This window comes from Hypanus sabinus, chromosome 9 (assembly GCF_030144855.1).
Source record: "Hypanus sabinus isolate sHypSab1 chromosome 9, sHypSab1.hap1, whole genome shotgun sequence".
NCBI classification, from domain to species: Eukaryota; Metazoa; Chordata; class Chondrichthyes; order Myliobatiformes; family Dasyatidae; genus Hypanus; species Hypanus sabinus.
Window position 1 is genome coordinate 23,236,531 of NC_082714.1, and position 21,814 is coordinate 23,258,344.

The 21,814-nt window shown below is 41.7% G+C and overlaps 1 protein-coding gene across 8 annotated transcripts in view; it reads right to left on the reverse strand.

Moving 5' to 3' along the window:
* The window catches only part of mapk8ip3 (mitogen-activated protein kinase 8 interacting protein 3), a 195,373-nt gene that overhangs the window by 60,138 nt on the left and 113,421 nt on the right, over positions 1-21,814 (reverse strand). For all 8 annotated transcript variants that reach the window (XM_059979250.1, XM_059979252.1, XM_059979254.1 and 5 more), the window contains 5 exons: positions 19,574-19,624; positions 10,724-10,850; positions 7,849-7,944; positions 1,432-1,593; positions 483-639 (listed from right to left, as the gene is read on the reverse strand). In XM_059979250.1, coding sequence (XP_059835233.1) covers positions 483-639; positions 1,432-1,593; positions 7,849-7,944; positions 10,724-10,850; positions 19,574-19,624 — 593 coding nt within the window. The remainder of the gene's footprint in view (positions 1-482; positions 640-1,431; positions 1,594-7,848; positions 7,945-10,723; positions 10,851-19,573; positions 19,625-21,814) is intronic.

Consider the following 21,814-nt stretch of genomic DNA (forward strand, 5'->3'; position numbering starts at 1 on the left):
ATTCTACACAAGACCTACAAACCCAAAGTAAATGAACTATCTTTTCTTGTTTATTTTCCAAGATCCCTGTGCACATTTCTGAAATACAACTACTCATCAACCTTTCAAAATGCTAATAAACCCAAAATCTTTCCCTTCAAAACACCTTCATTTGATAATGGTAAATTATTAAATATTCCCTTGGGTTGTCAATGGACTAAGTCGGCAACATATAAGTATAAAGGAAGCAAAGCAAACAGATACAGATTCAGAACAAACTTCTACTGATGTGTGGTGGGAAGTGCTGACCAGCTGCATTACAGCCTGTATTGGGACCACCAATGCCTTTGAGTGGAAAATCCTATGAAAGGTAGTGGATTCAGCCCCAGTACGTCATGGGTAAAGCCTTCCCAACCATTGAGTACATCTACATGAAACGTTGCTGTAAGAAAGCAGCATCCATCATCAAAGATCCTGTTGTCTGAAGATGGAAGTCCACTCACCTGGGATGCTAGTAATGCACAGAACGTGAGCATTGCAGACTGTAAAGTGGTCCATAATGGTGCCAGGCTGGTTGGCATCAATGATCACTATTTTACTGGTAGAGTGCGTGCTGGTGCAGATCCACACTCGGCTGGAGACATCCTCTGCACTGTGGACCTAAAGGAGAAATCACCAAGTCCGAGAGAGAGAGGGAAAATATCCTCACCAGATGCACAACAACACAATTCTAGTACAAGTAATTGGGTTAAAAACCACTGAAGACAGACAACAGATGTTTACATTTGGACAAACGATAGTTATGCTAGCCAATATAGATTGCTTATGGTTTTTTTGCATGTGCTGCTCAAGGTGTTGCTGGTTTTGCACTTATATGACTTTCACAACCTTAGGGTGTCCCGAGGCCCTTTAAAAATGTAAGGTGCTGGACGAAATGCAGCAGTCTGTTTCAAACTGCACACTCCACCAGACAACAATGGAAGTAATAATCACATGCTCTGTTACATTCTTAGTTGAAGGTCCTTATTAATCAGAACCATATAAAAAAAATCATTCTCATTATTATCCCCACATTCTGATACAGGAACAACAGTCACCAACTGATCCACACCTGAAACTTCATCAACGTTGGCAAAACATGGCTCTGCTATTTTGTTAAAAAAAAGGAATAAAAAGAAAGTCAAGGGCAAATGTCCTGACACAAGGCTTCAGCCCAAAACATCGACAATCTCTTTATTCCCCACCCAATTCCGAGACGCTGCTTGACCTGCGGAGTTCCTCCAGCAGATTATTTGTTGCAAATAGCCAACACTGTGCATTCATATAGAGTTTTCAGGTTTAGCACGAGGAGCCTTTTATTTCTGTGCTCCATCTCGATACTGCTGTATCAGGCAGTTCCTGAGAACAAAGTGGTCGCGATGTGTTACCCAGCCAGCATGATACCTCGCGTACCTTCTTGTTTTTGTCGGGAGAACTGTGGTCGCCGCTAGCTTTCCCATCTTTTTCAGCATCAGAGGTTAAGGGATCACAGCTGTGTGAGCGGCCCAGCGCGTTCCCATTATCCACACGCTGGGGCTTCCAGCCTGTCAGATCCACACCAGCTGCACACCAGAGCTGTGAGAGTATAAACACAACAAGCGTTCAGGAAACACTGAAGGGGTCATCTCCAAACGTATTCTCAGTATTGGGAAAGTGAGGATGTTCTTCAAAAAAAACAAACAGATCCAAGTCAAAGTAAATTTATCATCAAGTTATATATATATGTCACCATATACTTCCTTGAGGTTCATTTTCTTGCAGCATTTACAGGAAAATAAATATATAATTAATGAGCAACTATACACATAAAGACTGACAAACAATCAATGTGAGAAGGTGATAGATATTGAGAACGAGTTGTACAGCCCTTCAGGCAGATGAGGCTTGTCGGCTGTGGTTGGCAGCTTATCGAGGAGAAGGACAACTCTGATCTCAAACCTCCTCTGCCTTGTGGCTATACCCACTCATGGGGAAAGCTTCAGGAGTAAACCACAAGGTTAAATACAGAGCTTTAACCGTATTGTTGAGCTCAACTTCAGTGGTGCTACTGCTGCCAAACTGTATCGGCCTCTGCCGTTCCTTTGGGTTCATCAGATGCATGGAGAGGGGTAGCTTGCTACATGGGAAACAGCTTGCTCTCCATATTGTACTAGCCTGGCTTGTATATCTAGACAGCTAAGACACAGTGCCCGTGGTTGACCCTGACCGAAGGAAGAGTCATCATCAGAGCACTTGAAAGTGAGTCTACAGCTTGTGGAGTCAGTTCAGAGTTGAAGTGAGTGACGTTATCCACCTCAGTTCAGGAGCTGACACGTAATAACTGTTCCCGAACATTGTTGTGTGGGACCCAAAACTCCTGCCTCCTACCAAATGGGGAGGGCTCCTGCACAAGATCGAAATAAGTTACAGAAGCTTGTAAAGTTAGTCAGCTCTATCACGAATACCAGCCTCCGCGGAAGCGAGAACAGAGCGGGGGTGGGGGGGGATCTTGATGATGGGAATACTTTCTTTTAAATTCAGGCACAGGTAAGGGTTTGGAACACACTTAGAAAAGGCACTTCAAAGACAATTGTTCACCTGACTACAGTAGAGGATGAGGCAAATGCAAAGGAGCAGCTCAGACTCAATGGGCTGAATGGCCTTTTTCTGTGCCACAATTATTCAATGTTTCTTAAAGGCCCCAAAATCATTCACTGAAAGCTGAGGCCCTGACACAGGACTGGGTGCAGGCAAGTCTCGTGATGTGGAATACCACACTTAAGTGAGGTTGAAATTTCTTCACTCGGAGGGTGGCAAACCAGTGAATCCAATGGCAGAGAAGGTGGGGGAACCAAGTTGCTGAATACGAGCTGATAGGACATTGAAGTGGAGAGTGGAAATACGATATTCAGAAATAGAATCAGCTTTGGTCATGTTAAGCGGCACAGCAGACACAAAGGGCTTCTCCCAGTTCCTATTTATCTATACTTCCATTATTTTTTTCCACAGCAGAACAGACACAAAGCCCACTAGGGGACTACTGGCATATTGCTATTTCAAATGCTTTTCTTCCTGATAAGAAGGATCAACTACTCATTTCCCCAGACTTGTTCTTAACAGTGAGGCGTGATCCACACTGCTCGTGGGAGAATAATTTAACGAACTAAAGTCAAAGTGGATTTGAATTCATTTTACATTTCAAACAACTCAAGTCTAAAATGACTTGAACATTATCCTGCTTCGTATTTCACATTTGCAATTTTCTCCACTTTTTTTCTTTTTGGTAGTTTCTTGCATTTCTTTCCTCATATTTAACCCTGTCCCAGATATAACCCTTCTTTATTCAGCAGTTTTATGTCAATACCAGTCTAAATGTCAATCTTTTGGAATATATTATTTGTAAATTAATTTGTGGAAGTATTACTCTGGGTGGCAGGGTGGAGATACATCTTTACCAAAGTATGTGTAAGGCACTTCTTCCCTCCGCTGGACTGCAGGCCACCTTTGGACAAATGTAGCACCTGTTTAGCCACCCGATCAGGGTCATGTGAAGCCATTGGAGCAGGTGGCGGATGGTCGTATGAGCAGTTGGTGCTCATCACAAGTTCTGCTAATGCGGCCACTGACGCCAGGCAGACAATCAATGAAGAGTATTGATACAAGCTGGGGTCACCTGGCTTGTAAAGACACAGCCCAGAAGACAATGGCAAACCACTTCTGTAGAAAATCTGCCAAGAACAACCACAGTCATAGATCATGACCATCCATGTTATACAACACAGCACAACCAACAAATATTATTTAGTGTTGGGTGTGAGTTATTTGTACTGCATTGTGCACCTTGGTCCAGAGAAATGTTGTTTCATTTGGCGGCTGAATTACAATAAACGTGAACTTTTCACTGCCCTTTTCCACCTGGGTGCACCTCCACCCGTCATGCTATCATCCCGCACTCTGTGCTCTTTCTGTCGCACCCCCCACCACCTATCTCCACGATATGTCTTATCCCAAATCTAACAAGTTCCAAGGGTGACACAGTACCGTAGTGGTTACAATGCCTGAACTCATGGCTCAGTCCCTACTGCTGTCTTGTAAGGGGTTCATACATTCTCCCTGCAATCATGTGGGTTTACTCTGGGTGTTACAGTTTCCTCCGACATCCCAAAGAGGTCCAGTTTGGTAAGTTGTGGGCATATTATTGTAATGCCCTGGTTAAGATTTCTACTGCTGTGCTGTGAGGTATTTTACTTTAGCAATTTTCTGCAAAAGCAGTGTGCCCTGCTGGTAAGTGTTTTGGCTTCGACTAAACGTGTTACCCAACTCAGCCAGTCTGAAGTGGAACACTCTCAGAAGCTGAGTGGGAAGAGTTTGCTGAAGGACAGTAGTCTGGTTTAGGGTCTTTTGGCAGGAGTGCAGGGAGAAGAGCACCAGGGAAGATACCTGGAGGATCCCATCCGGAGGAGACCCTAAGGCAGGGAGCTCTTGACAAGTTCTGCCTGTGGTTGGTGAGGAAAACTCAGCACCATGAGTAAAGCTACTCCCAGCTACTACAGAAATGAGCTCCAACATTTATGTGCACAGTTATATTGGTTTAACTGTAATGGGCCCTTTTATCTTCATTTTTCTTTCTCTGTTTGATAAAGTTGAAAATTGGTAAATATACTTACTTTACAATTTTATGCTAGTGTACAATCTGTCATTTCTGGGCCATCGATAACTGTATATGGGCAGTGCTAACACAGCATTCGCTCACATCAAGGTTCCTTTAATCTGAACTTTCCCGACATTCCTGTTCGGTTGAACCCCAAATCATACCGACCCGAGACGTGTGTTGCTTATGTAAAGTGGTCTTCTCACCGCTGAGTCACGTGGCTGTTAGAATCATCTAGCGAGCAAAGTTTGTATATGAGCCCCGGTGAAAGGGTTGCACTTGTGGGGTATTTGTCCCAGAATTCGGATGTTGTTTAAGAATTGATTAAGCAGCTTATTGTGTGTTTAAGTTTGTGTTTGAGGAAAGTGAGGCATGTTGTAATTAAGGGACTTTATTATGGATGCTGCGGGTATTGAGATTTGGTGTGGTTCAAAGCAGTTATCCACAAGTCATACTTGTGCTCTGGGCGGGGTGGTATTAGAATTCCCGAAGAACTGCCACTTAGAGTGCTGTGTAATGTAGAAGTATTGGGGAAAGTTACACTGATGGAACAGCGTTTTGACCAATCAGAAGGCAAGGATGTTGTGGTAGTCCAGGCTACCAGTGACGTCACTGGTCGCACTGCCTGATAAGGAGAGCCTGGAGAGGCGGGGCCATGGGCAGTCCATATTTTTAGAGAAGAGTGGAATATAGCTGAGGGTGAAGACTTTAAAGACAAGTTGTATGAAGCTGAGGGTAAATACTGTAAAGTCAAGTTGTTCTCGTTTTTGCAAAGTGAGGGAAAGGAGTTGTCTGATGTGAGAGGTCTAAGGAGTTTTTCGGTGCTTGATGTAAATTCTGAGTTGTTTTCGGCAATTACATCGCTAGTTGATGAATGTCAAAGTGTACCTGCAGAGAGCCAAGGTTATCGTAGTCAGGGAGTGTTCCCTGGAGTCAAGCCTACCCCCAGTGGGGAAGAAGAATATGAGGTTTGGGCTAAGCAAACAGCCCAGTTGCTGGATGAGTGGCAGTGCTCAGATAATATGATAATACGGCGACTTGTCGAGAATTTAAAAGGTCAGGCTGCTGAGGTGGTAAGGTTCTTCGAGGCAGGTCAAGGTTGCTCACGTCGGTGGGCCACATGGAAGTGTTAGAAATTGTTTTTGGCAGGATGGACAGCCCAGCTGATCTTGTGATGAAGTTCAGGCACACATTCCAGGAGAAAGGGCAGAAACTTTCTCCACCACTGGGCAACGTTCTCAGTAGTAGCCTCAGTTCTGAAGCGACCCCTGATGCCGCACACGCGGGGGTTTTGCCAGATGAAGTGAAAACGCTGCATGCCGAGGCATCTCAGTTGATGTCGGTCAGTGCTGCCACCAAGCGTAACAAGTCCAACAGAGAACCTGACCCACCTGTAGACCAAACTAAACAAAGGGATGCTGCTGAAAGGGGTCTTTTGACAAGGGAAGCGACCGGTATTTTCTGCTGCAACTGTGGAAAGGATGGACTTTCAAGCGGGAGTGCGAAGGACAGGAAAACCTTCAGAAAGTAACCTGGTAGTTGCTTAAACAGGAAAAAAGTCAGGAGACTTTGGAAAGACCCAGTAAGGGATCGTGACATCTCGGAGATGACACGTTCCAATTAATGGATCAAAGGAAACACCAAAGTGCAAAACCCTCTTCCTGAAGGCTCAGTGGGACCAAGCTCAGATGGATCCATACGGATTGAGGTCATTTATGTTACAGCCATACTTGACACAGGTTCTGAAGTTACTCTACACATCCTTTTACAACGGGTACTTGGCATTATTTACCATCGACGCCAGTCAGTACCATAGAAATTTGGAGCCTTAGTACTGATAACTGACTATCTGATGGTTACTTGACATTGAAGCTGGAGTTCTCAGAAGCGGAAGTTGGAGCAGTTGAGACCCTTGATACTTCAGTGTTGGTCTGTCTGGATCCAATTGAAAAATGGGAAGGGTTCCATTGTTGTGGAAAAAAGATAGTCCCACTGTGAAAAGGCTTGTGGGAGCTTGCAAGGAGGGAAATGGAGAGAGTTTTTTTTTGAAAACCTTATCCATTCACCGGGTGTTCAGAACAACTTTTGAGAAGGTGCAAGTTCCTCCTAAGCAGGATGATGAGCAGAAATGAGGAACTGTGTGGTACACCCTGTCCAAACTCTTCATATTACATCCTGGGGAGGTAGCCATAGTGACGGGAAACTCCAACTTCCCAAGAATGCCCGCTGCTGAGGCCCTCTTGGTGGATGCTCTGGAGGATCACGAGGAACAGTCCAGCTTACCTGCTGGGTGCTAGTGAGACCTGAACTGCAGAAACCTTCAGCTGTCCACACAAACAGGATGACAGTGAATGACAGGAGAGAGAGGGAAGTTACCCTCAGACATGGGATGCCAATGGCACATCTTTTCCCTGTGAGGGTCATGTCTGGTTCACAAGTGAGAAAATGGGGGAGAGACAGTCTCCTGGGTCAGGAAAGTTAACAGCAAAGCCACTCAAATTTTGTGACTCCCTGATACCCGAGGAATGGAAAAGGAGACTAACTGAGAAGATGTTGAAACTTAAAGATGTCTTTTCTACTGATGAGTTTGACGTGGGTTGCTCCAAGAGTACTCACCACACTATTAGAGTAATGAAGGACACCCTTTCAGAGAGAGGTCTTGACAGTTAGCACTGGAGGAGGTGGAAGATGTTCAGCAGTGTCTGCTGAAACTACCGGAAGCTGGGATTATCACTGAGTCACGGAGTCCCTATGCCTCATCTATATTGATGCTGAGGAAGAAGAATAGGAAGGTATGAATGTGTGCTAATTATCGGACACTGAACTGATGTACAGTCCCTGGCAAAATAGTCTGGCATATGACACACCAGGGATACAGAGTGTTGCGTCCATTGCAATAGTGAGATAGGTTACTGCCATTTACAAATGGATGGGAGTCCTGAAATCACAAACTTCATTTGAATACAGTGTTATTAATAATAGTTTAATAAGTTCCATTGTCATGAGGACATGACTATTTCTGGAAGGGAAGTGTGTAATGCCATAGTTAAGATTTCTACCGCAATGCTGGGAGGTATTTAATTTTAGCAGCTTTCTGCAGAAGCATTGCGTCCTACTGGCAAGAGGTTTCGGCTAACGACAAGGTGCCATAGAATAAACTCTGACCAGTTAACCTCCTAATCTTCTTAATTTATGATTACCTTCATGGTCGGATCTTTTGCAACCAAAGGACGGCAGTAGACTGGAATAGGGACATTTTTCATGCGATTGTCTTCTTGGCTGCCATTCGGACTCAGCTAGAGTAACAAGAGGATCAACACAAACTTTTAAGAAATTAAATATTTGCATTTCACAAAATTAAGATACATCCAAAAATTTCAAAGTAAATTTATTATCAGAGTACTTATATGTCACCACATACAACCCTGAGATTAATTTTCTTGTGGGCATTCTCAACAAAGCCATAACAGAGTAATAACATAACAGGATTAATGAAAGACCACGCCAGCTTGGGCATTTGATCAATGTGCAAAAGAGAACAAAATGTGCAAATACGAATAGAAGCATAAATATATAAGCAATAAATATCAGGAACATGAAGAGTCCTTGAAAGTAAGTCCATAGTTTATGGGAACAATTCAGTGAAGTTATTCCCTTCTAGTTCAAGAGCCTGAGGTTTCAGGGGTAATAACTGTTCCTGAACCTGGTGGTGCAAGTCCTGAGGCTCCTCTATCTTCTTCTTGATGGCAGCAATGAGAAGAGAGAGGTAAGGTCCCTGATGATGGATGCTGCTGTCTGCTGTGTAGAAGTATTCAATAGTGGGGTGGGCTTTTCTCGTAATCGACTGGGCTGTGTCCACTACATTTTGTATGATTTGCAATTCAAGGACATTAATAGTCACATACCAGTCATTTAATCCTCATGCTCATGGTGACCGAACATTTGTCATGGGAATAATGACCAGGTTATCAGAACCAGTTATGAAATAGACGCTATCATACAACATTTCTGAAGTATTTCTCTACACGACTGAAAATGGAAATCAAACCACTGTTATTAGGGATCTACAGAGCTGCTGAACCCTCAGGAAATCTACAGAAATGAATGAATTGATGACCATTTAACTAATTGATCAATTATTTAACTTAACATTTTCAGCATTTTGTTCCTGACCATTAAAAATCCTGAAAATTGTTGTCACATTAAACTTTATCATTTTAATTGTTTTAAATTATACTTACTGCTTAACAGACCAATTAAAATTATTTTATACATACTGAGCTTAATTCCCCTCAGGATTATTTCAAAATAACGAGTCCCTTGATTTAAATTTTATTTTCTGAAGTGCGCACCGGAATATTTACTCTGGCTCCGTACAAAATGTTCAAAAATCAGTGGCTTTCTATCCATATGTTTCAGCGCAGCTAATGATGAAACTGTTTCTTAAAGCCAGGCATCTTTTATAGCTACCATGGATTAAGGGGTTATATTGCAAGCAGATATTTTATATTACAGAGCTTACTTTGAGACTATTGTTGGTGATTATAAAATCTGGCCTATCAACATGAAACATCATGTTGTTGAGCTAAGTTGGACCACAGGGAAGTTCTCAACATTAGATCTTTGAAATTTGTTGGCTTCATTACCCTTCTCAATATATCTGTGTGAACACTTGGTGTTGTATGTAGTGCTGGGGTTGGTAGTATAATAGGCAAGAAATTCAAGAACAAGTAGGAATCTCAAGACATACATTCATTACTTCTTCCTGAATGAATTATTTTACAAAACTAATCTTTATCTTTGCTTTTACCTCCATTATCCTTGTTGCAGACTACACTTACGCACCACAGGACTAAAAGTGGTTAATCTAGAAGGGACTGGGTGGACTACAGTGTGCTGTTCCTTTTGAGTGACGAAGGCTTAGAATGTATGTACTAGTGACAGTGTAGCCAAACTCTATCAACTTCAGCGAACATACTGATTTCATGATACAGGGGACCCCTGCATTACATTGTGGAAGTTCACCCTTAAAGGATTCACAAATCACTAACCAAAATTTGAGACCCAGAATTTGTGTGGAAAAATAGTAAATAAATCAATGCAGAATGTCTTCTTCTTAAGACCATCACCCCTATCGGAACATAGGCAGCCGAGAGCAGCTCTACAGAGTCATCTGACCTGGGTCAGTCTTTCAAGGTGTAGCCCATCGAAGATCCTTCCTTTCTCAGGGATGAGGTCTTTGGAGATTCTGTTGGTGTATCTGTAGCACTGGTTTTTAAATGAGATGTTGCTAGTTCCACATCCAACCCTTCTCCTTTTGGGACCGTCCATGGCGGAGTAAACGCAGAATTTACTTTTTAATCAAATTACATTTCTTGACACCACCCGACTCTGATTTGCAAGTGAGGTGGCTTCACATTACAGAAAACTGGGACATGCACCATTTTCTAGGAGTGCCTACCTACCACCTCAGCAACACACACCATCATGGGGACCACCTGCTTTCTTGAACTCAAGGCCCTTTTCTTACTGAACAACAGATGTCACACAATGAAGAACTCAAGGATTCTTCCAGGGAGGCACACAGAACCATAATTCTATCCCAAGGTTGGAGAACATCTGGTTATTCACAGCATGGTAACCTTCCAATCATGAATAGAACTGAAATGGGAACTGTGGAATCAATAGTCAGATCAATTCAATTTTATTATTGCATTAACAAGTACGGTGAGGTATGGCTACAATGAAAACAGCAGCATTACAGGCACATACCTAGGTTCAGAAAGATAGAAATATATAAGGAGCAAATGCAGGAAACTGGGTTTGAAGTGAAAATCAACTTTGCCCCACTAAATGAATGGCAATCTAACACACCTGTGAATTTAGAGTGTTTTTTTGAACACTGTTCTGCTAACATTGTATTAAAGTACATCACAAGAGAATATGAGATGAATGTTTTAAGCATTTGTGTTCGAAGGTCATAACTGACCACTTCCTACCCATTTACGCTTTGGTGGCAAAATTGTGCAGAACTGTGTAAAAGCAGAGAGATGCTGCGGACAACCAAATTCCTACCTGTTTATATTTTGCAGGGAGGCTCCAACCACAGGCCTGTAGTCGGCCATCATCATTCCTGACATGGTCCCTCACTTGGCGGTACTGCTCACGTTTCAACTCTCGTCGTGCATTTGATGTGCAGTCACTACAAGGAAAACCAACAGTCACTTCACTGGTTAAGCAAAGTTGGAATGAAGTGTTTTAAAATGCCTGCGAATGGCTGGTAATCCATGTGGTTGCAGATTAAAAAGCACTCTGAACTGCAGTATTTCTTTTGTACTTCGAATATTCCAAACAAAAATATAAGGAACAAGGAGGAGTGGGCCATATTTGCCCTCCAACTTGCTTTGCCAATCATGATCATAAATGATTCTGTGCCTCAAAGCTACTTCAGAATGCAATTCCCATATCTTCCCATTTTCTTCCAGATCAAAAGTATTTTTAACACAGAAATATGAAAGTGTTCTACAGGCTCTGCAACAAAGTATTTATGATGAAAGGTCATCGATCTGATCTCTACAACTGATGGCTGACAGTTTTCCAAAATTTCCAGCTTTTTGATGTAGATTACTAGCATCTGACCACTTCAAAACTAAAAGAATCTGCAGTACCCAGGTAGGTAAGATTGCAGTTTCAAAATAACACTTAAATAGTATTCGATTAATGCCAGCTAATCAATACGCTAACATTTTCCCCTAGAATTCCTCAACCCATTTCCATTAGAATTTTTCATCAACAAATATCCATGTAGATAGAACTTTTTTACAAGCACCTGGAATAGGTAAATAAGTGTGTGTTACCTGATACAATCTGACTAATGAAACAATAATTAACATCGCAGAATCTGAACCACGTAATGACAGAATATTGAATTCAATGTCAAATTAGGTCAGAGATTGCAAGACAAAAGGATTGAAAAACTGGATTAAGTGAGATAAATTATAGGAAACAGATATTATGTCATAAATAATTAAAATCTGAAGGAATGAGACTCCATGCTTGTAAACATAATTTTCATTATTGGAGAGGTTGATTAGCAGTAATTAATAAATTACTTAAGTAAATGTTACACTTGACAAGACCCAAAATGTTCTGACAACTTTAGTCTGCATCTATAGCTTAAGTCCAGTTCAAGAATGCCAAGTCAAAGGGCCAAATGCTATTTTTGTGAAGTTTATAGACAAATACAGTGCTACAAATAACACCTTCCAATGAGTGGATAATGCAAATCTTACTTTGATGTACATTTTGGAGAATGTGATGGTCTCACTGACGCAGCAGCATTTCCAAGCACCTTGATATGATGATCACTCAACCCTCTGTCTCCATTATCTTGATCTTCATGAGGGTACACCAACTCTCAATGTGGGCAATACTCCCCAACTGGACTCCACAAGCACAGCTCTTTCAATGCCCTTATGGAAGGTCTGAAGCTCCCTACTCCCAGGTAGTGCATGTTCCTTGTTCACTCAACAGACTGAGTCTCTAGCACACTGAATGATTTACATTTGTAGTTTTGAAAATGTTGATCCATAAACTGGAAGAGATGACTCACCCATTTCTACTTTTTTATCTTTAATTTTCTATCTATCATTTACTCCATCAGTTCATCTCCCAAGTCATTGCCACCCTGAGAGTCTTTAACATTTTGTGGGATCTTATTATTTTCCAACCATTAACAAAGGACTTATAACCAAACTATGATTGTCAATAAGCTGGGCTGAAGCTTGTAATTTCCTTACCTGTTCCCTTAACACGTGGAGTGGAAGGGAATCTCTAGACTCGACAAAAAAAGTGAAACCAGAAAATCCATAATCTAATACATGCACCAAATTCTTCACCTTATCTTAACTGGACAAACACCTCCAGCTAATCTAATGCAACCAAATACAGGCCTTTTTCAAGAAATTATTTAATTTTAAGAGAAGTTTAAAAAAACTCTAAACCCATTGGTTATAATCACCAGCTATAGACAATGGACTTCTTTAGCAAGGCATGTAAAAATCATCAATATCCTCGAATGGGAAGGGTGACAATTTCTGTAGGCATTCCTAAAAGCTACCATAAAAAGAACTTGCAGATAATAATGGAGGGCCAGATGGTGTTTTCTGTCATAATTTTAGACTGTTTTAAAGATAAGGCTGTAGGGAAATTTTTGTGGTGGGTTGCGAGCTAGATACTCCAAATTTACTCTCACAAAATGTCAAGTTCAAGTAAATTCTCTCTCAAATTATTGCACATTAATTTTAACTGAAGGGGCAGGCATGACTGCTCATATTTAGATCTTTGTTCTAAGTATTTGTTTTATGATCATTCTCGCTAGTTAACATGCAACCAAAGATCTGAAGTCTTTGTTGTAAGCACTTTGTATGATAAAAGATTCATACTTCCATCATCTGAAAGGCTTTGCCCTTTAAAACTGATGGATAATTGGTCCATGAGCCCACCTAGTCTTGGGTGACGTTTTATACCCCTGAGGCAACTAAAAACAAAGGCACTGCTATAATGGATTTCTATGGCTTTTTCATCCCCTGAAGGCATGTAGATCATGGGACCATCCACAGATCTTACAAAGTTTTTGCCTCCCCATCTCTATCTAAAAGGGAATGTCCATAACAAACCCATGGATAACCACATCTAATTTAGTTACACTTTCTTCAGAGAAGGACTGCATACCTTTCTCCTGCTGTTGTATCTATATTGGTAATAACACCTTCCACGCAATATTTCCAAGGTGTATTCCCTTTATCTTTGGTGGTTGTACCTCCTCCACAGTTGGAAGGTCTCCCAAACATTTCATTTCATTCCCTGAAATTCTACTCTGATCCGCTCTTCCCCTACACATTCCACAGCTGACCTTACCTTTATCTTTCACATTCAATCATCATCTTCTGTAGCCTCTGGCATCTTCAATGAAGTGCCATCACCAGAAACATCTTTCCCCCCCTTCCTCTTTCATCATTCCAAAATACATGTTCATTTCATGACCATGATACTCACTTTTCCATCTTCAACACTCATGGCACTTCTCATGCAACACCTGACCTGTTAACATTTCCCATTCTATCAACAAGAGAACAACAATGCATCTAAATGAAACAGAAATCCATTAACGTTTTTTTCCAAATGTAGTGCATTCAATATCCACCATGTGGTATCCTCCACTTTGGAAAAAACCAAATGGGTAATAGATTTGTGGAACACCTCCGTTCAGTCTGCATTGGCGATGCGAGTTTGGATTACCTCTCACTTCAATTCTCTATCTCACTCCCTCTTCAACCATGCTGCCTTTGGCCATTCCAGCAGAGCCCAACATAAGCTCAGGAACAGCACCTCACCTTCTGTTTAGATAGATTACAGAATGCAGGATTCAACAAGTTTAACAATTCAGGTAAGCTGCCCCTCCAGCTTGTAACAGAACAGGCCAGCCCCAAAACTCATCATACAAACTGTTAGAGTGGCCAGGTTTTGACTTACCGTAACAGGCTTAGGCGAGAACCTCAGTTCCTGATTGACGAGGTCAAGCAACTGGAGCTGGGTGCACTCAGGACCACCCAGAAGGCTTAAGGCATCAGTGAGTCTTTTGCTGAGGTGATCACACTCAAGAGTGCAGGCTTCAGAAAGTAAATGACCACCAGGAGATCAAGGGAAGTGAGCAGTTAGTACAGGATTCCCCTGTGGCTATTCCCGTCAGCAACAAGTATACGCCTTTGGACACCGCTGGGGGTGGGGGTGGGGGTGGTGATCAAGATAAAGCAGCAGCAGCCAGGCCAATGGCACTGTGGCCAACTCTGAGGCTCAGCAGGGAAGGGTAAAGTCAGGTAGAGTGGTAGGGACAGTAGACTCCATAGTTACGGAGACAGACAGCAGATTCTGTGGCCAGGAGAGAGAAGTTAGATGCCTTGTTGCCCCCACCCAGGTGCTGAGGTCCAGGAAGTCTCAGAGCAGCTGCAGAACATTCTCAAGAGGGAGGGTGAGCAGCCAGAGGTCACGGTGCACATTGGCACCAATTAAAAAAATGGGGAAAGAGGCCATGCGCAGCGAGTATAGAGAGTTAGAGACAGAGCTGAACAGCAAGGTCGCCATCTCTGGATTCGTCCAAGTACCACATGTTAGTCAGAGCAGGAATAGGATGACAGTGCAGATGAATGAGTGGCTGAGGAAGTGATGTAGGGGCCAGGGTTTTAGAGTTCTGGATCATTGGGATCTCTTCTGGGGAAGGTATGCCCTGTAAAAAAAAAGGACGGGTTACAGCTGAACCCAAGAGGGACCAATATCCTTGCAGGCAGGTTTGCTAGGGTGATTGGAGAGGGCTTACACTAACTTCGCAGGGATTGGAACTGGAGTGATAGAGCTGAGGATGAGGCAGTTGGTATATGAGTAGATGCAGTGTGTATTGAGACTATGAGAAAGGACAAGCCTATGAAAGGGCAAAATTGGAGTCAGTGAGATGTGGTGGGTTGTAACATGAAAGTAAAATTGGAAAGGGTGATGAATACAGGACTGAAAGGATTATATTTGAATGCACACAATATATAGAATAAGACAGATGATCCTGTAGCGCAGTTAGAGAATGGTAGTTTGAAGCTATTGGCATCACTGAACTGAGTTGCGACTGAAGAAAGATCATAGTTAGGTGCTTAGCATCCAAGAACGCATCTCATATTGAAAAAACAGGCAGGGAGGCAGAGGGCGTGGGGTGACTCCGCTGGGTAGAGTTAAGAAACTGCAAAAGTAAAAAGACCCTGACGGTCCTCCGAACAATAGACAGGATGTGGAATATAAAGTTCAACAGGAAATAGAAAAGGCACGTGAAAAGAACAATGTTACACTAGCCATGGGGATTTCAATATGCAAGGTATATTGGCAAAATCAGTTTGGTGCTGGATCCCAAGAGCGGAAATTTGTAGAATGCCTGCAAATGGCTTTTTCAAGCAGCTTGTGGTTGAGCCCACTAGGGAAAAGGCAATTCTAGATTGGATTTTGAGTAATGAACCAGATTTGATTAGGGAGCTTAAGGTAAAGGAACCCTTAGGAGGCAGTGATCATAATATGATAGAATTCACCCTGCAGTTTGAGGGGGAGAAAATAGTCATATGTATTAGTACTACAGTGGAGTAAAGGGAATTACAGAGGCATGAGATATGAGCTGGCCAAAGTTGATTAAAAGGGAACACTAGCAGGGATAACGGCAGAACAGCAATGGCTAGACTTTCTGGGGATAATAGAGAAGGCACAGGATAGATACATCCCAAAGATGAAGTAGTATTTTAAGTGGAGGGTGAAGCAACCATGGCTGACAAGGGAAATCAAAGAGCATAAAAGCAAAAGGAAGGGCATATAGCAAAAATAAGTGGGAAGTTACAGGATTAAAAAGCTTTTAATATCAGAAGTTTTTTCAGATATATAAAGAGTAAAAGAGAGGTGAGTGTAAATATTGAACTACTGGAAAATGACGTTACAGAGGTAATAACTGGGAACAAAGAAATGACGGACAAACTTAAAAAGTATTTTGCCTCAATCTTCACTGTGGCAGATGCTAGCAGTATGCCAGAAATGTGAGACTATCAAGGGCTCAGAAGTGAGTGCAGTTGCTAATTACTAAGCAGAAGGTGCTTGGGAAGGTGAAAGTTCAGAAGGTAAATAAGGCAGCGGGACCAGATGGATGACACCCCAGGGTTCTAAAGTGACTGTGAAGGCACTAGTAAAAATCTTTCAGAAAAATCACTATATTCCGGATGACTGGACAATTGCAAATGTCAATCCACAATCCACTCTTTAATAAGGGAAGGAGGCAGAAAAAAGGAAATTATAAACTAGTTAGCCCGACTTCATAGTGGTTGGGAAGATGTTGGAGTCCATTATTAAGGATGAGGTTTCAGGATATTTGGAGGCAGATGATAAACTAAGCCAATGTCAGCATGGTTTCATCAAGGGGAGATCGTGTCTGAAAAATCTGTTGGAAACCTTTGAGGAAATAACAGATAGGATAGACTAAGTGAGTCAGTAGGTGCTGTTTACTTGGATTTCCAGATCATCTCTGACAGGGTGCCACATGAGCTGCTTAACAAGATGAGAGCCCCATGGTGTTACATGACTGATACTAGCATGAATGGAGGATTGACTGACTGGCAGGAGGCAGAGTGGGAATAAATGGAGCCCTTTCTGGTTGGCTCTCAATGACAAGTGGTGTTCCATAGGCATCAGTATTAGGACTGCTTCTGTTCCTATTATATGTCAATGATTCTAATGACAGAATTGCTGGCTTTGTGGCCAGGTTTGCAGAAGATACAAAGACAGGTGGAGGGGTAGGGAGTGTTGAGGGTGCAGGGAGTCTGCAGAACAACTTTGACAGATTAGGAGAATGGAAAGAAGTGGAAAATGGAACATTGTATGCGGAAGTGTATAGTTATGCATTTTGTTAGAAGGAATAAAGGCGTAGACTATTTTCTAATTGGGGAGAATATTCACAAATCAGAGGTGTAAAAGGTCTTGGGAGTCATTTTGCAGGATTCCCTAAAAGTCAACTTGCAGATTGAGTTAGTGGTAAGGAAAGCAAATACAATTTTCAAGAGGACTAGAAAATAAAAGCTAGGATAGGATGTTGAGGCTTTTTAAGACATTAGTCAGACAACAAGAAGATTATGAGCAATTTTGGGCTTTTTATTTAAGAAGGAATGTGTTGACATTGGAGAGAGTTCGGAGGAGATTCATGAGAATGATTCTAGGAAATAAAGGGTTAATGTATAAGCTTTTAATGGCTCTGGGCCAGTACTCACTGGAGCTTAGAAGAATGGGGGTGGGGGGGGAAGATCTCATTGAGGGCTATTGAATATTGGAAGTCCAAGACAGAATGGATGTGGACAGAATGTTTCCCATAGTGGGTGAGTCTAGGACCAGAGGGCACAGCCTCAGAATAGAGGGATGTCCATTTAGAACAGAGACGACAAGGTATTTCTTTATCCAGAGGGTGCTGAATCTATGGAATTCATTGTCATGGTTGGCTGTTGGGGCCAGGTCATTGAGTACATTTAAAGTGGATGGTGATAGGTTCTTGGTTAGTTGGGGTGTCAAAGGTTACAGGGAGTTGGCAGGAAATTGGGGTTGAGAGGAATAATACATCAGCCACGATGGAATGGCAGAGCAGACTCGATGGGCTCACTGGCCTAATTCTAAGTCTTATGAACTAATCAGCCTTATACATTAACTCTCCATTTCTTTCTATACAGATGCTGCCTGACCACCGGCCAATTTTCAGAATTCCATGTAATTTCAAGCAACTATTTTCTGCTCACAGTTCCAGGATTGTTTTTATCCCCTCTCTCTCCCTTCTATCCACACTCATTCAACTCCTCCCTGTAGATCAGCTTCTACTAATAAACGTTTACCACCTTCTCCAAGGCAGCATCAATACGACGAGTCATCTTGTCACTCTTGATTCCACCATTCCACAAACAACCTCTTTCTTCTCATTACCCCTCCTCTTTCAACAATCTGATAGGTTCAATGTTTCTCTCCCTCAGATGCTGTCTGAACCACCGCACATTTCAACTACTTTCCATTTATAGTTTGGTTTTCCAACGTTTGTTTCTTTTGTAATAGGATCAGCAGCAGGAGGTGGTGTAGTTGGATTTTATCATTTAAGTATCTGTCTACTATCAATGGATTTCTAGTGTCTTTATCACCAAGAGCTATAATTGGGGAGGGGGATAGGAAGGGGTTTAAAAAAAAGCAAGACCCAAAATCCAATGCAATTGAGATCCAAATCTTCTCGTATACAAAAAGGATCTAGTGCTTTCCCTGCGTAAATGATGAATAAACTCTTCTTGGGCTTCCCGCTGAGTACAGGTATCAATTATTGATGGGGTGCACAGATGGGGCGCACAGTGGAAGCCTGCATCCAGGAGCACAGGAAGTGTATCTGTTTGAGTCACCCACAGAAATTGGAGGTAGCAAAACACTGCATTCACAAATGACCATAGGATTGACTTCGATGGTACAAAACTACTATGCCGCACTAATGGTTTTAGGAATACCTGGTTAAGGAAGTCATTGAAATAAAACTAGAGGAAAAGAATTTAACAGAGATGGACGTCTCACTCTAAAAATTGGAATTCGATTGTAAACAATGTGGGACAGTGGAAACCTGACTGGATGAAGACTAACCAATCAGGAGGACTGGATGACAAGGGTATATATACAACCAGACTAGACCTGCAGAGGCATCATCCCTGATGAAGATGGCAGAGTCTGCTGTCGAAACATTGGTTAAAATTGATACCTGTATCCGGCTGGAATCCCAAGAAGAGTTTATTTGTTCTCTTACACAAGTTAGTAATAGTGACAGTTCACTAATCAAAAATGAAGCAGTGCAACGGAGAAAGTCACAAGTTGGAAAATCAACTGGATCTATTGCCAGTACATCTAAATTTCTAAATTTCACTTTTGAAGTGGTAAAAATGCCAGTTTCCATTTAGGCATTTGAAATTTTCTTCGTAAACCTTGAACAATCCTTAGACACAGAGGATATCTTTACTGGTGAACAAACTCCAGAAAGTTGACTGAAAGTCAAAACAATAAGGCAGCTTGAGATGAATACTTCACAAAAACAATATGTAAGTTTTGTTCTGAAGAACCTTTTCCTCAAAAGCCATGAGGTTGGAATGAATGAAAGCCTCTGTAATATTATTGTACCTGTGGAAAATCCCTGATCCTCATCATTTGTAATGTCAGTCAGCCCAGTTTTAAATTCAAAACACTCAAAAGTTGCCTGCCCCCTTGAGCTCTTAATACCCAAGACATTAAGTCTGGCATTAACTTTAACCCCTAACCCTGGTACAAAAGCCCCAAGGAGCTGACAGGCCGTACACTTGTTCATTATCTGTGTCTGGTTTCTTCTCCTCCTTAGGCACTTCCTGTCTACAAAAAAACATAAATTTCAAATTAACAAAAAATACATAATGGAAAACAAAACATACACTTTTCCAAAGAAAGACTGTCTGCAAAATCATACATTTTAAAAGGTGGAAATCAGTTAATAAAGAAATCTTATCTGTTTGGCCATAAAAAGGTCAGCAATTACCCTTTAATGTAAATTTATATATTGTCCATATATCCATCTGCAATATTATGAATGAGTCATAAGAAAATGAGGCATTCTCTTTTAAATGTAAATAATAAAATAAGTAAAAAAGTTTTTTTATAAAGAATTTATAGGGTACTTATTAATTTGAAAATGATAAATAGACAATCTTTAGTTAGCAGAGTTACAATACCTATTGCAAGGCCCGAAGTTTGTGTGAACTGCTCAACAGAATTTTAATCTAAATTGGATATTTATCACATAGCCAAAAATTTCTACCAGAACATCTGAAACTGTATCTGCTTTTCTGAAAGGATGCCCAGAAAGCACAGTGCCATCAAGACACACTTCATGTCACATTTAAATTTTACCCACTTAAAATTCTTCCGTATGCATGCCTGGCCAACCAAAGTAGGCAAGGATTGCTTAAGTACCAATAGAAAAGAAAAAATGGATTTCAATGTTATGAAACTCCTGCAAATAAATTTTTAAGAAATTAAAATTAACTCATATATTATTACCCACACTCAGACCCCCATTTCTGGACTACAGTCTGACCCCTTTCTTAACCTCATCTCCTTAATCCATAACAACTGATCATACCCAACCTGCAATGAAACTGAAACCCAACATCATAAGATGTCCCTAACTGAAACTCTGACGTACTACAGCATGCCACACTAACACCCTCCAAAATCACATGCACTGCACCACGGAATATTTCAGTAGCGCATCAAATACACTACACTAGCACCCTACAAAACCTCATACAATGCGCCGTGAAATAATTCAGTAGCCCATTACATATTGATCTATATTGCACTGGTTTAAGGGAGACCTTCTGAAACATTTCAAGCATGACCTTTGAATCCTTTATTAAGCCACTCAGCATTGTCCCATGGCTCCCAAAATTACACCGACAGCAAAAAAAACTGTATAGATGATGATTATTTTAAAGTAATACCAAAAACTGGTTCAAAGTCAACATGATTGGCAATCCATCTTTCTTGCTAGTTTAACGACCAAACTATTTCGTTTTATTAGCATGCTGCTGCAAGTAGATAAAAACTTGGACAGCTTGTTTCAAATGAGTGAACTGCTCACCAATCTCAGGGCCAACGTAAATCCTGGTCAAGTCCGAGCATCAAGGATGTACCTAAGCTATTCCTTCTTTTTTTTTTCCCAACAGCAGGGGGGAAAGGCACCCAATCATAGAAAAAAAAACACAGCCTTAATAATTTTCATTTGTGTGTTGTTAAAACTTGACATAAAACAGATGCTTCTTTTCCAAACATTCAGCAATCTCATTTCAAGACACTCTGTCCTCTGAATGAGATAGATGTCTGTGCATTTACGTCAAAGCCTTGAGGACACACATCCACACTCATAATACACCACAGTTCTGAGCAGGACTAACGGGGCTAGAGGCCCTGTTAACAATGAGTTGTTAAACCAAGAGCCCTCAGGTGGATGTCTAATATCTCAACATTTCCTCCAGCCTTTGCTCATTACTTTAACCTCTCTCAACGCGCCTACAACAGATTGGCAAGTTTTTGTTTTAATATTGCACTGAACTTGTAGAGGCTTAACAGCATGCACTCTGGCAGCTCCACTTTCCTCCAAAATGGAAGTCACTATGATTCCCCACGTACCACTGACATCTGAGCTTCACACTTTAACTCAAGATCTCTAATCATGGCAATCTCAACAAGAAGGGATACAGAAGGAATGGCACTACAGTAGAGGTCCTGGAGCGGGCTAGCACCCACAGTGTCTACACCCTCCTACAGAAAGCCCAAGCCAGATGGGCTGGCCATGTCGTCAAAATGTCGGACAGTCGACTACCAAAACAGCTGCCGTATGGAGAGCTGAGCCAGGGCAAGCACTCAGTTGGAGGACAGAAGAAACGTTTCAAAGACTGCCTCAAAGTGTCCCTCAAAGACCTCAACATCAATCCCAGTAGCTGGGAATCACTTGCTCTGGACCGCCCAACCTGGTGGAGCAGGACCACTAATGGAGCGTATGCA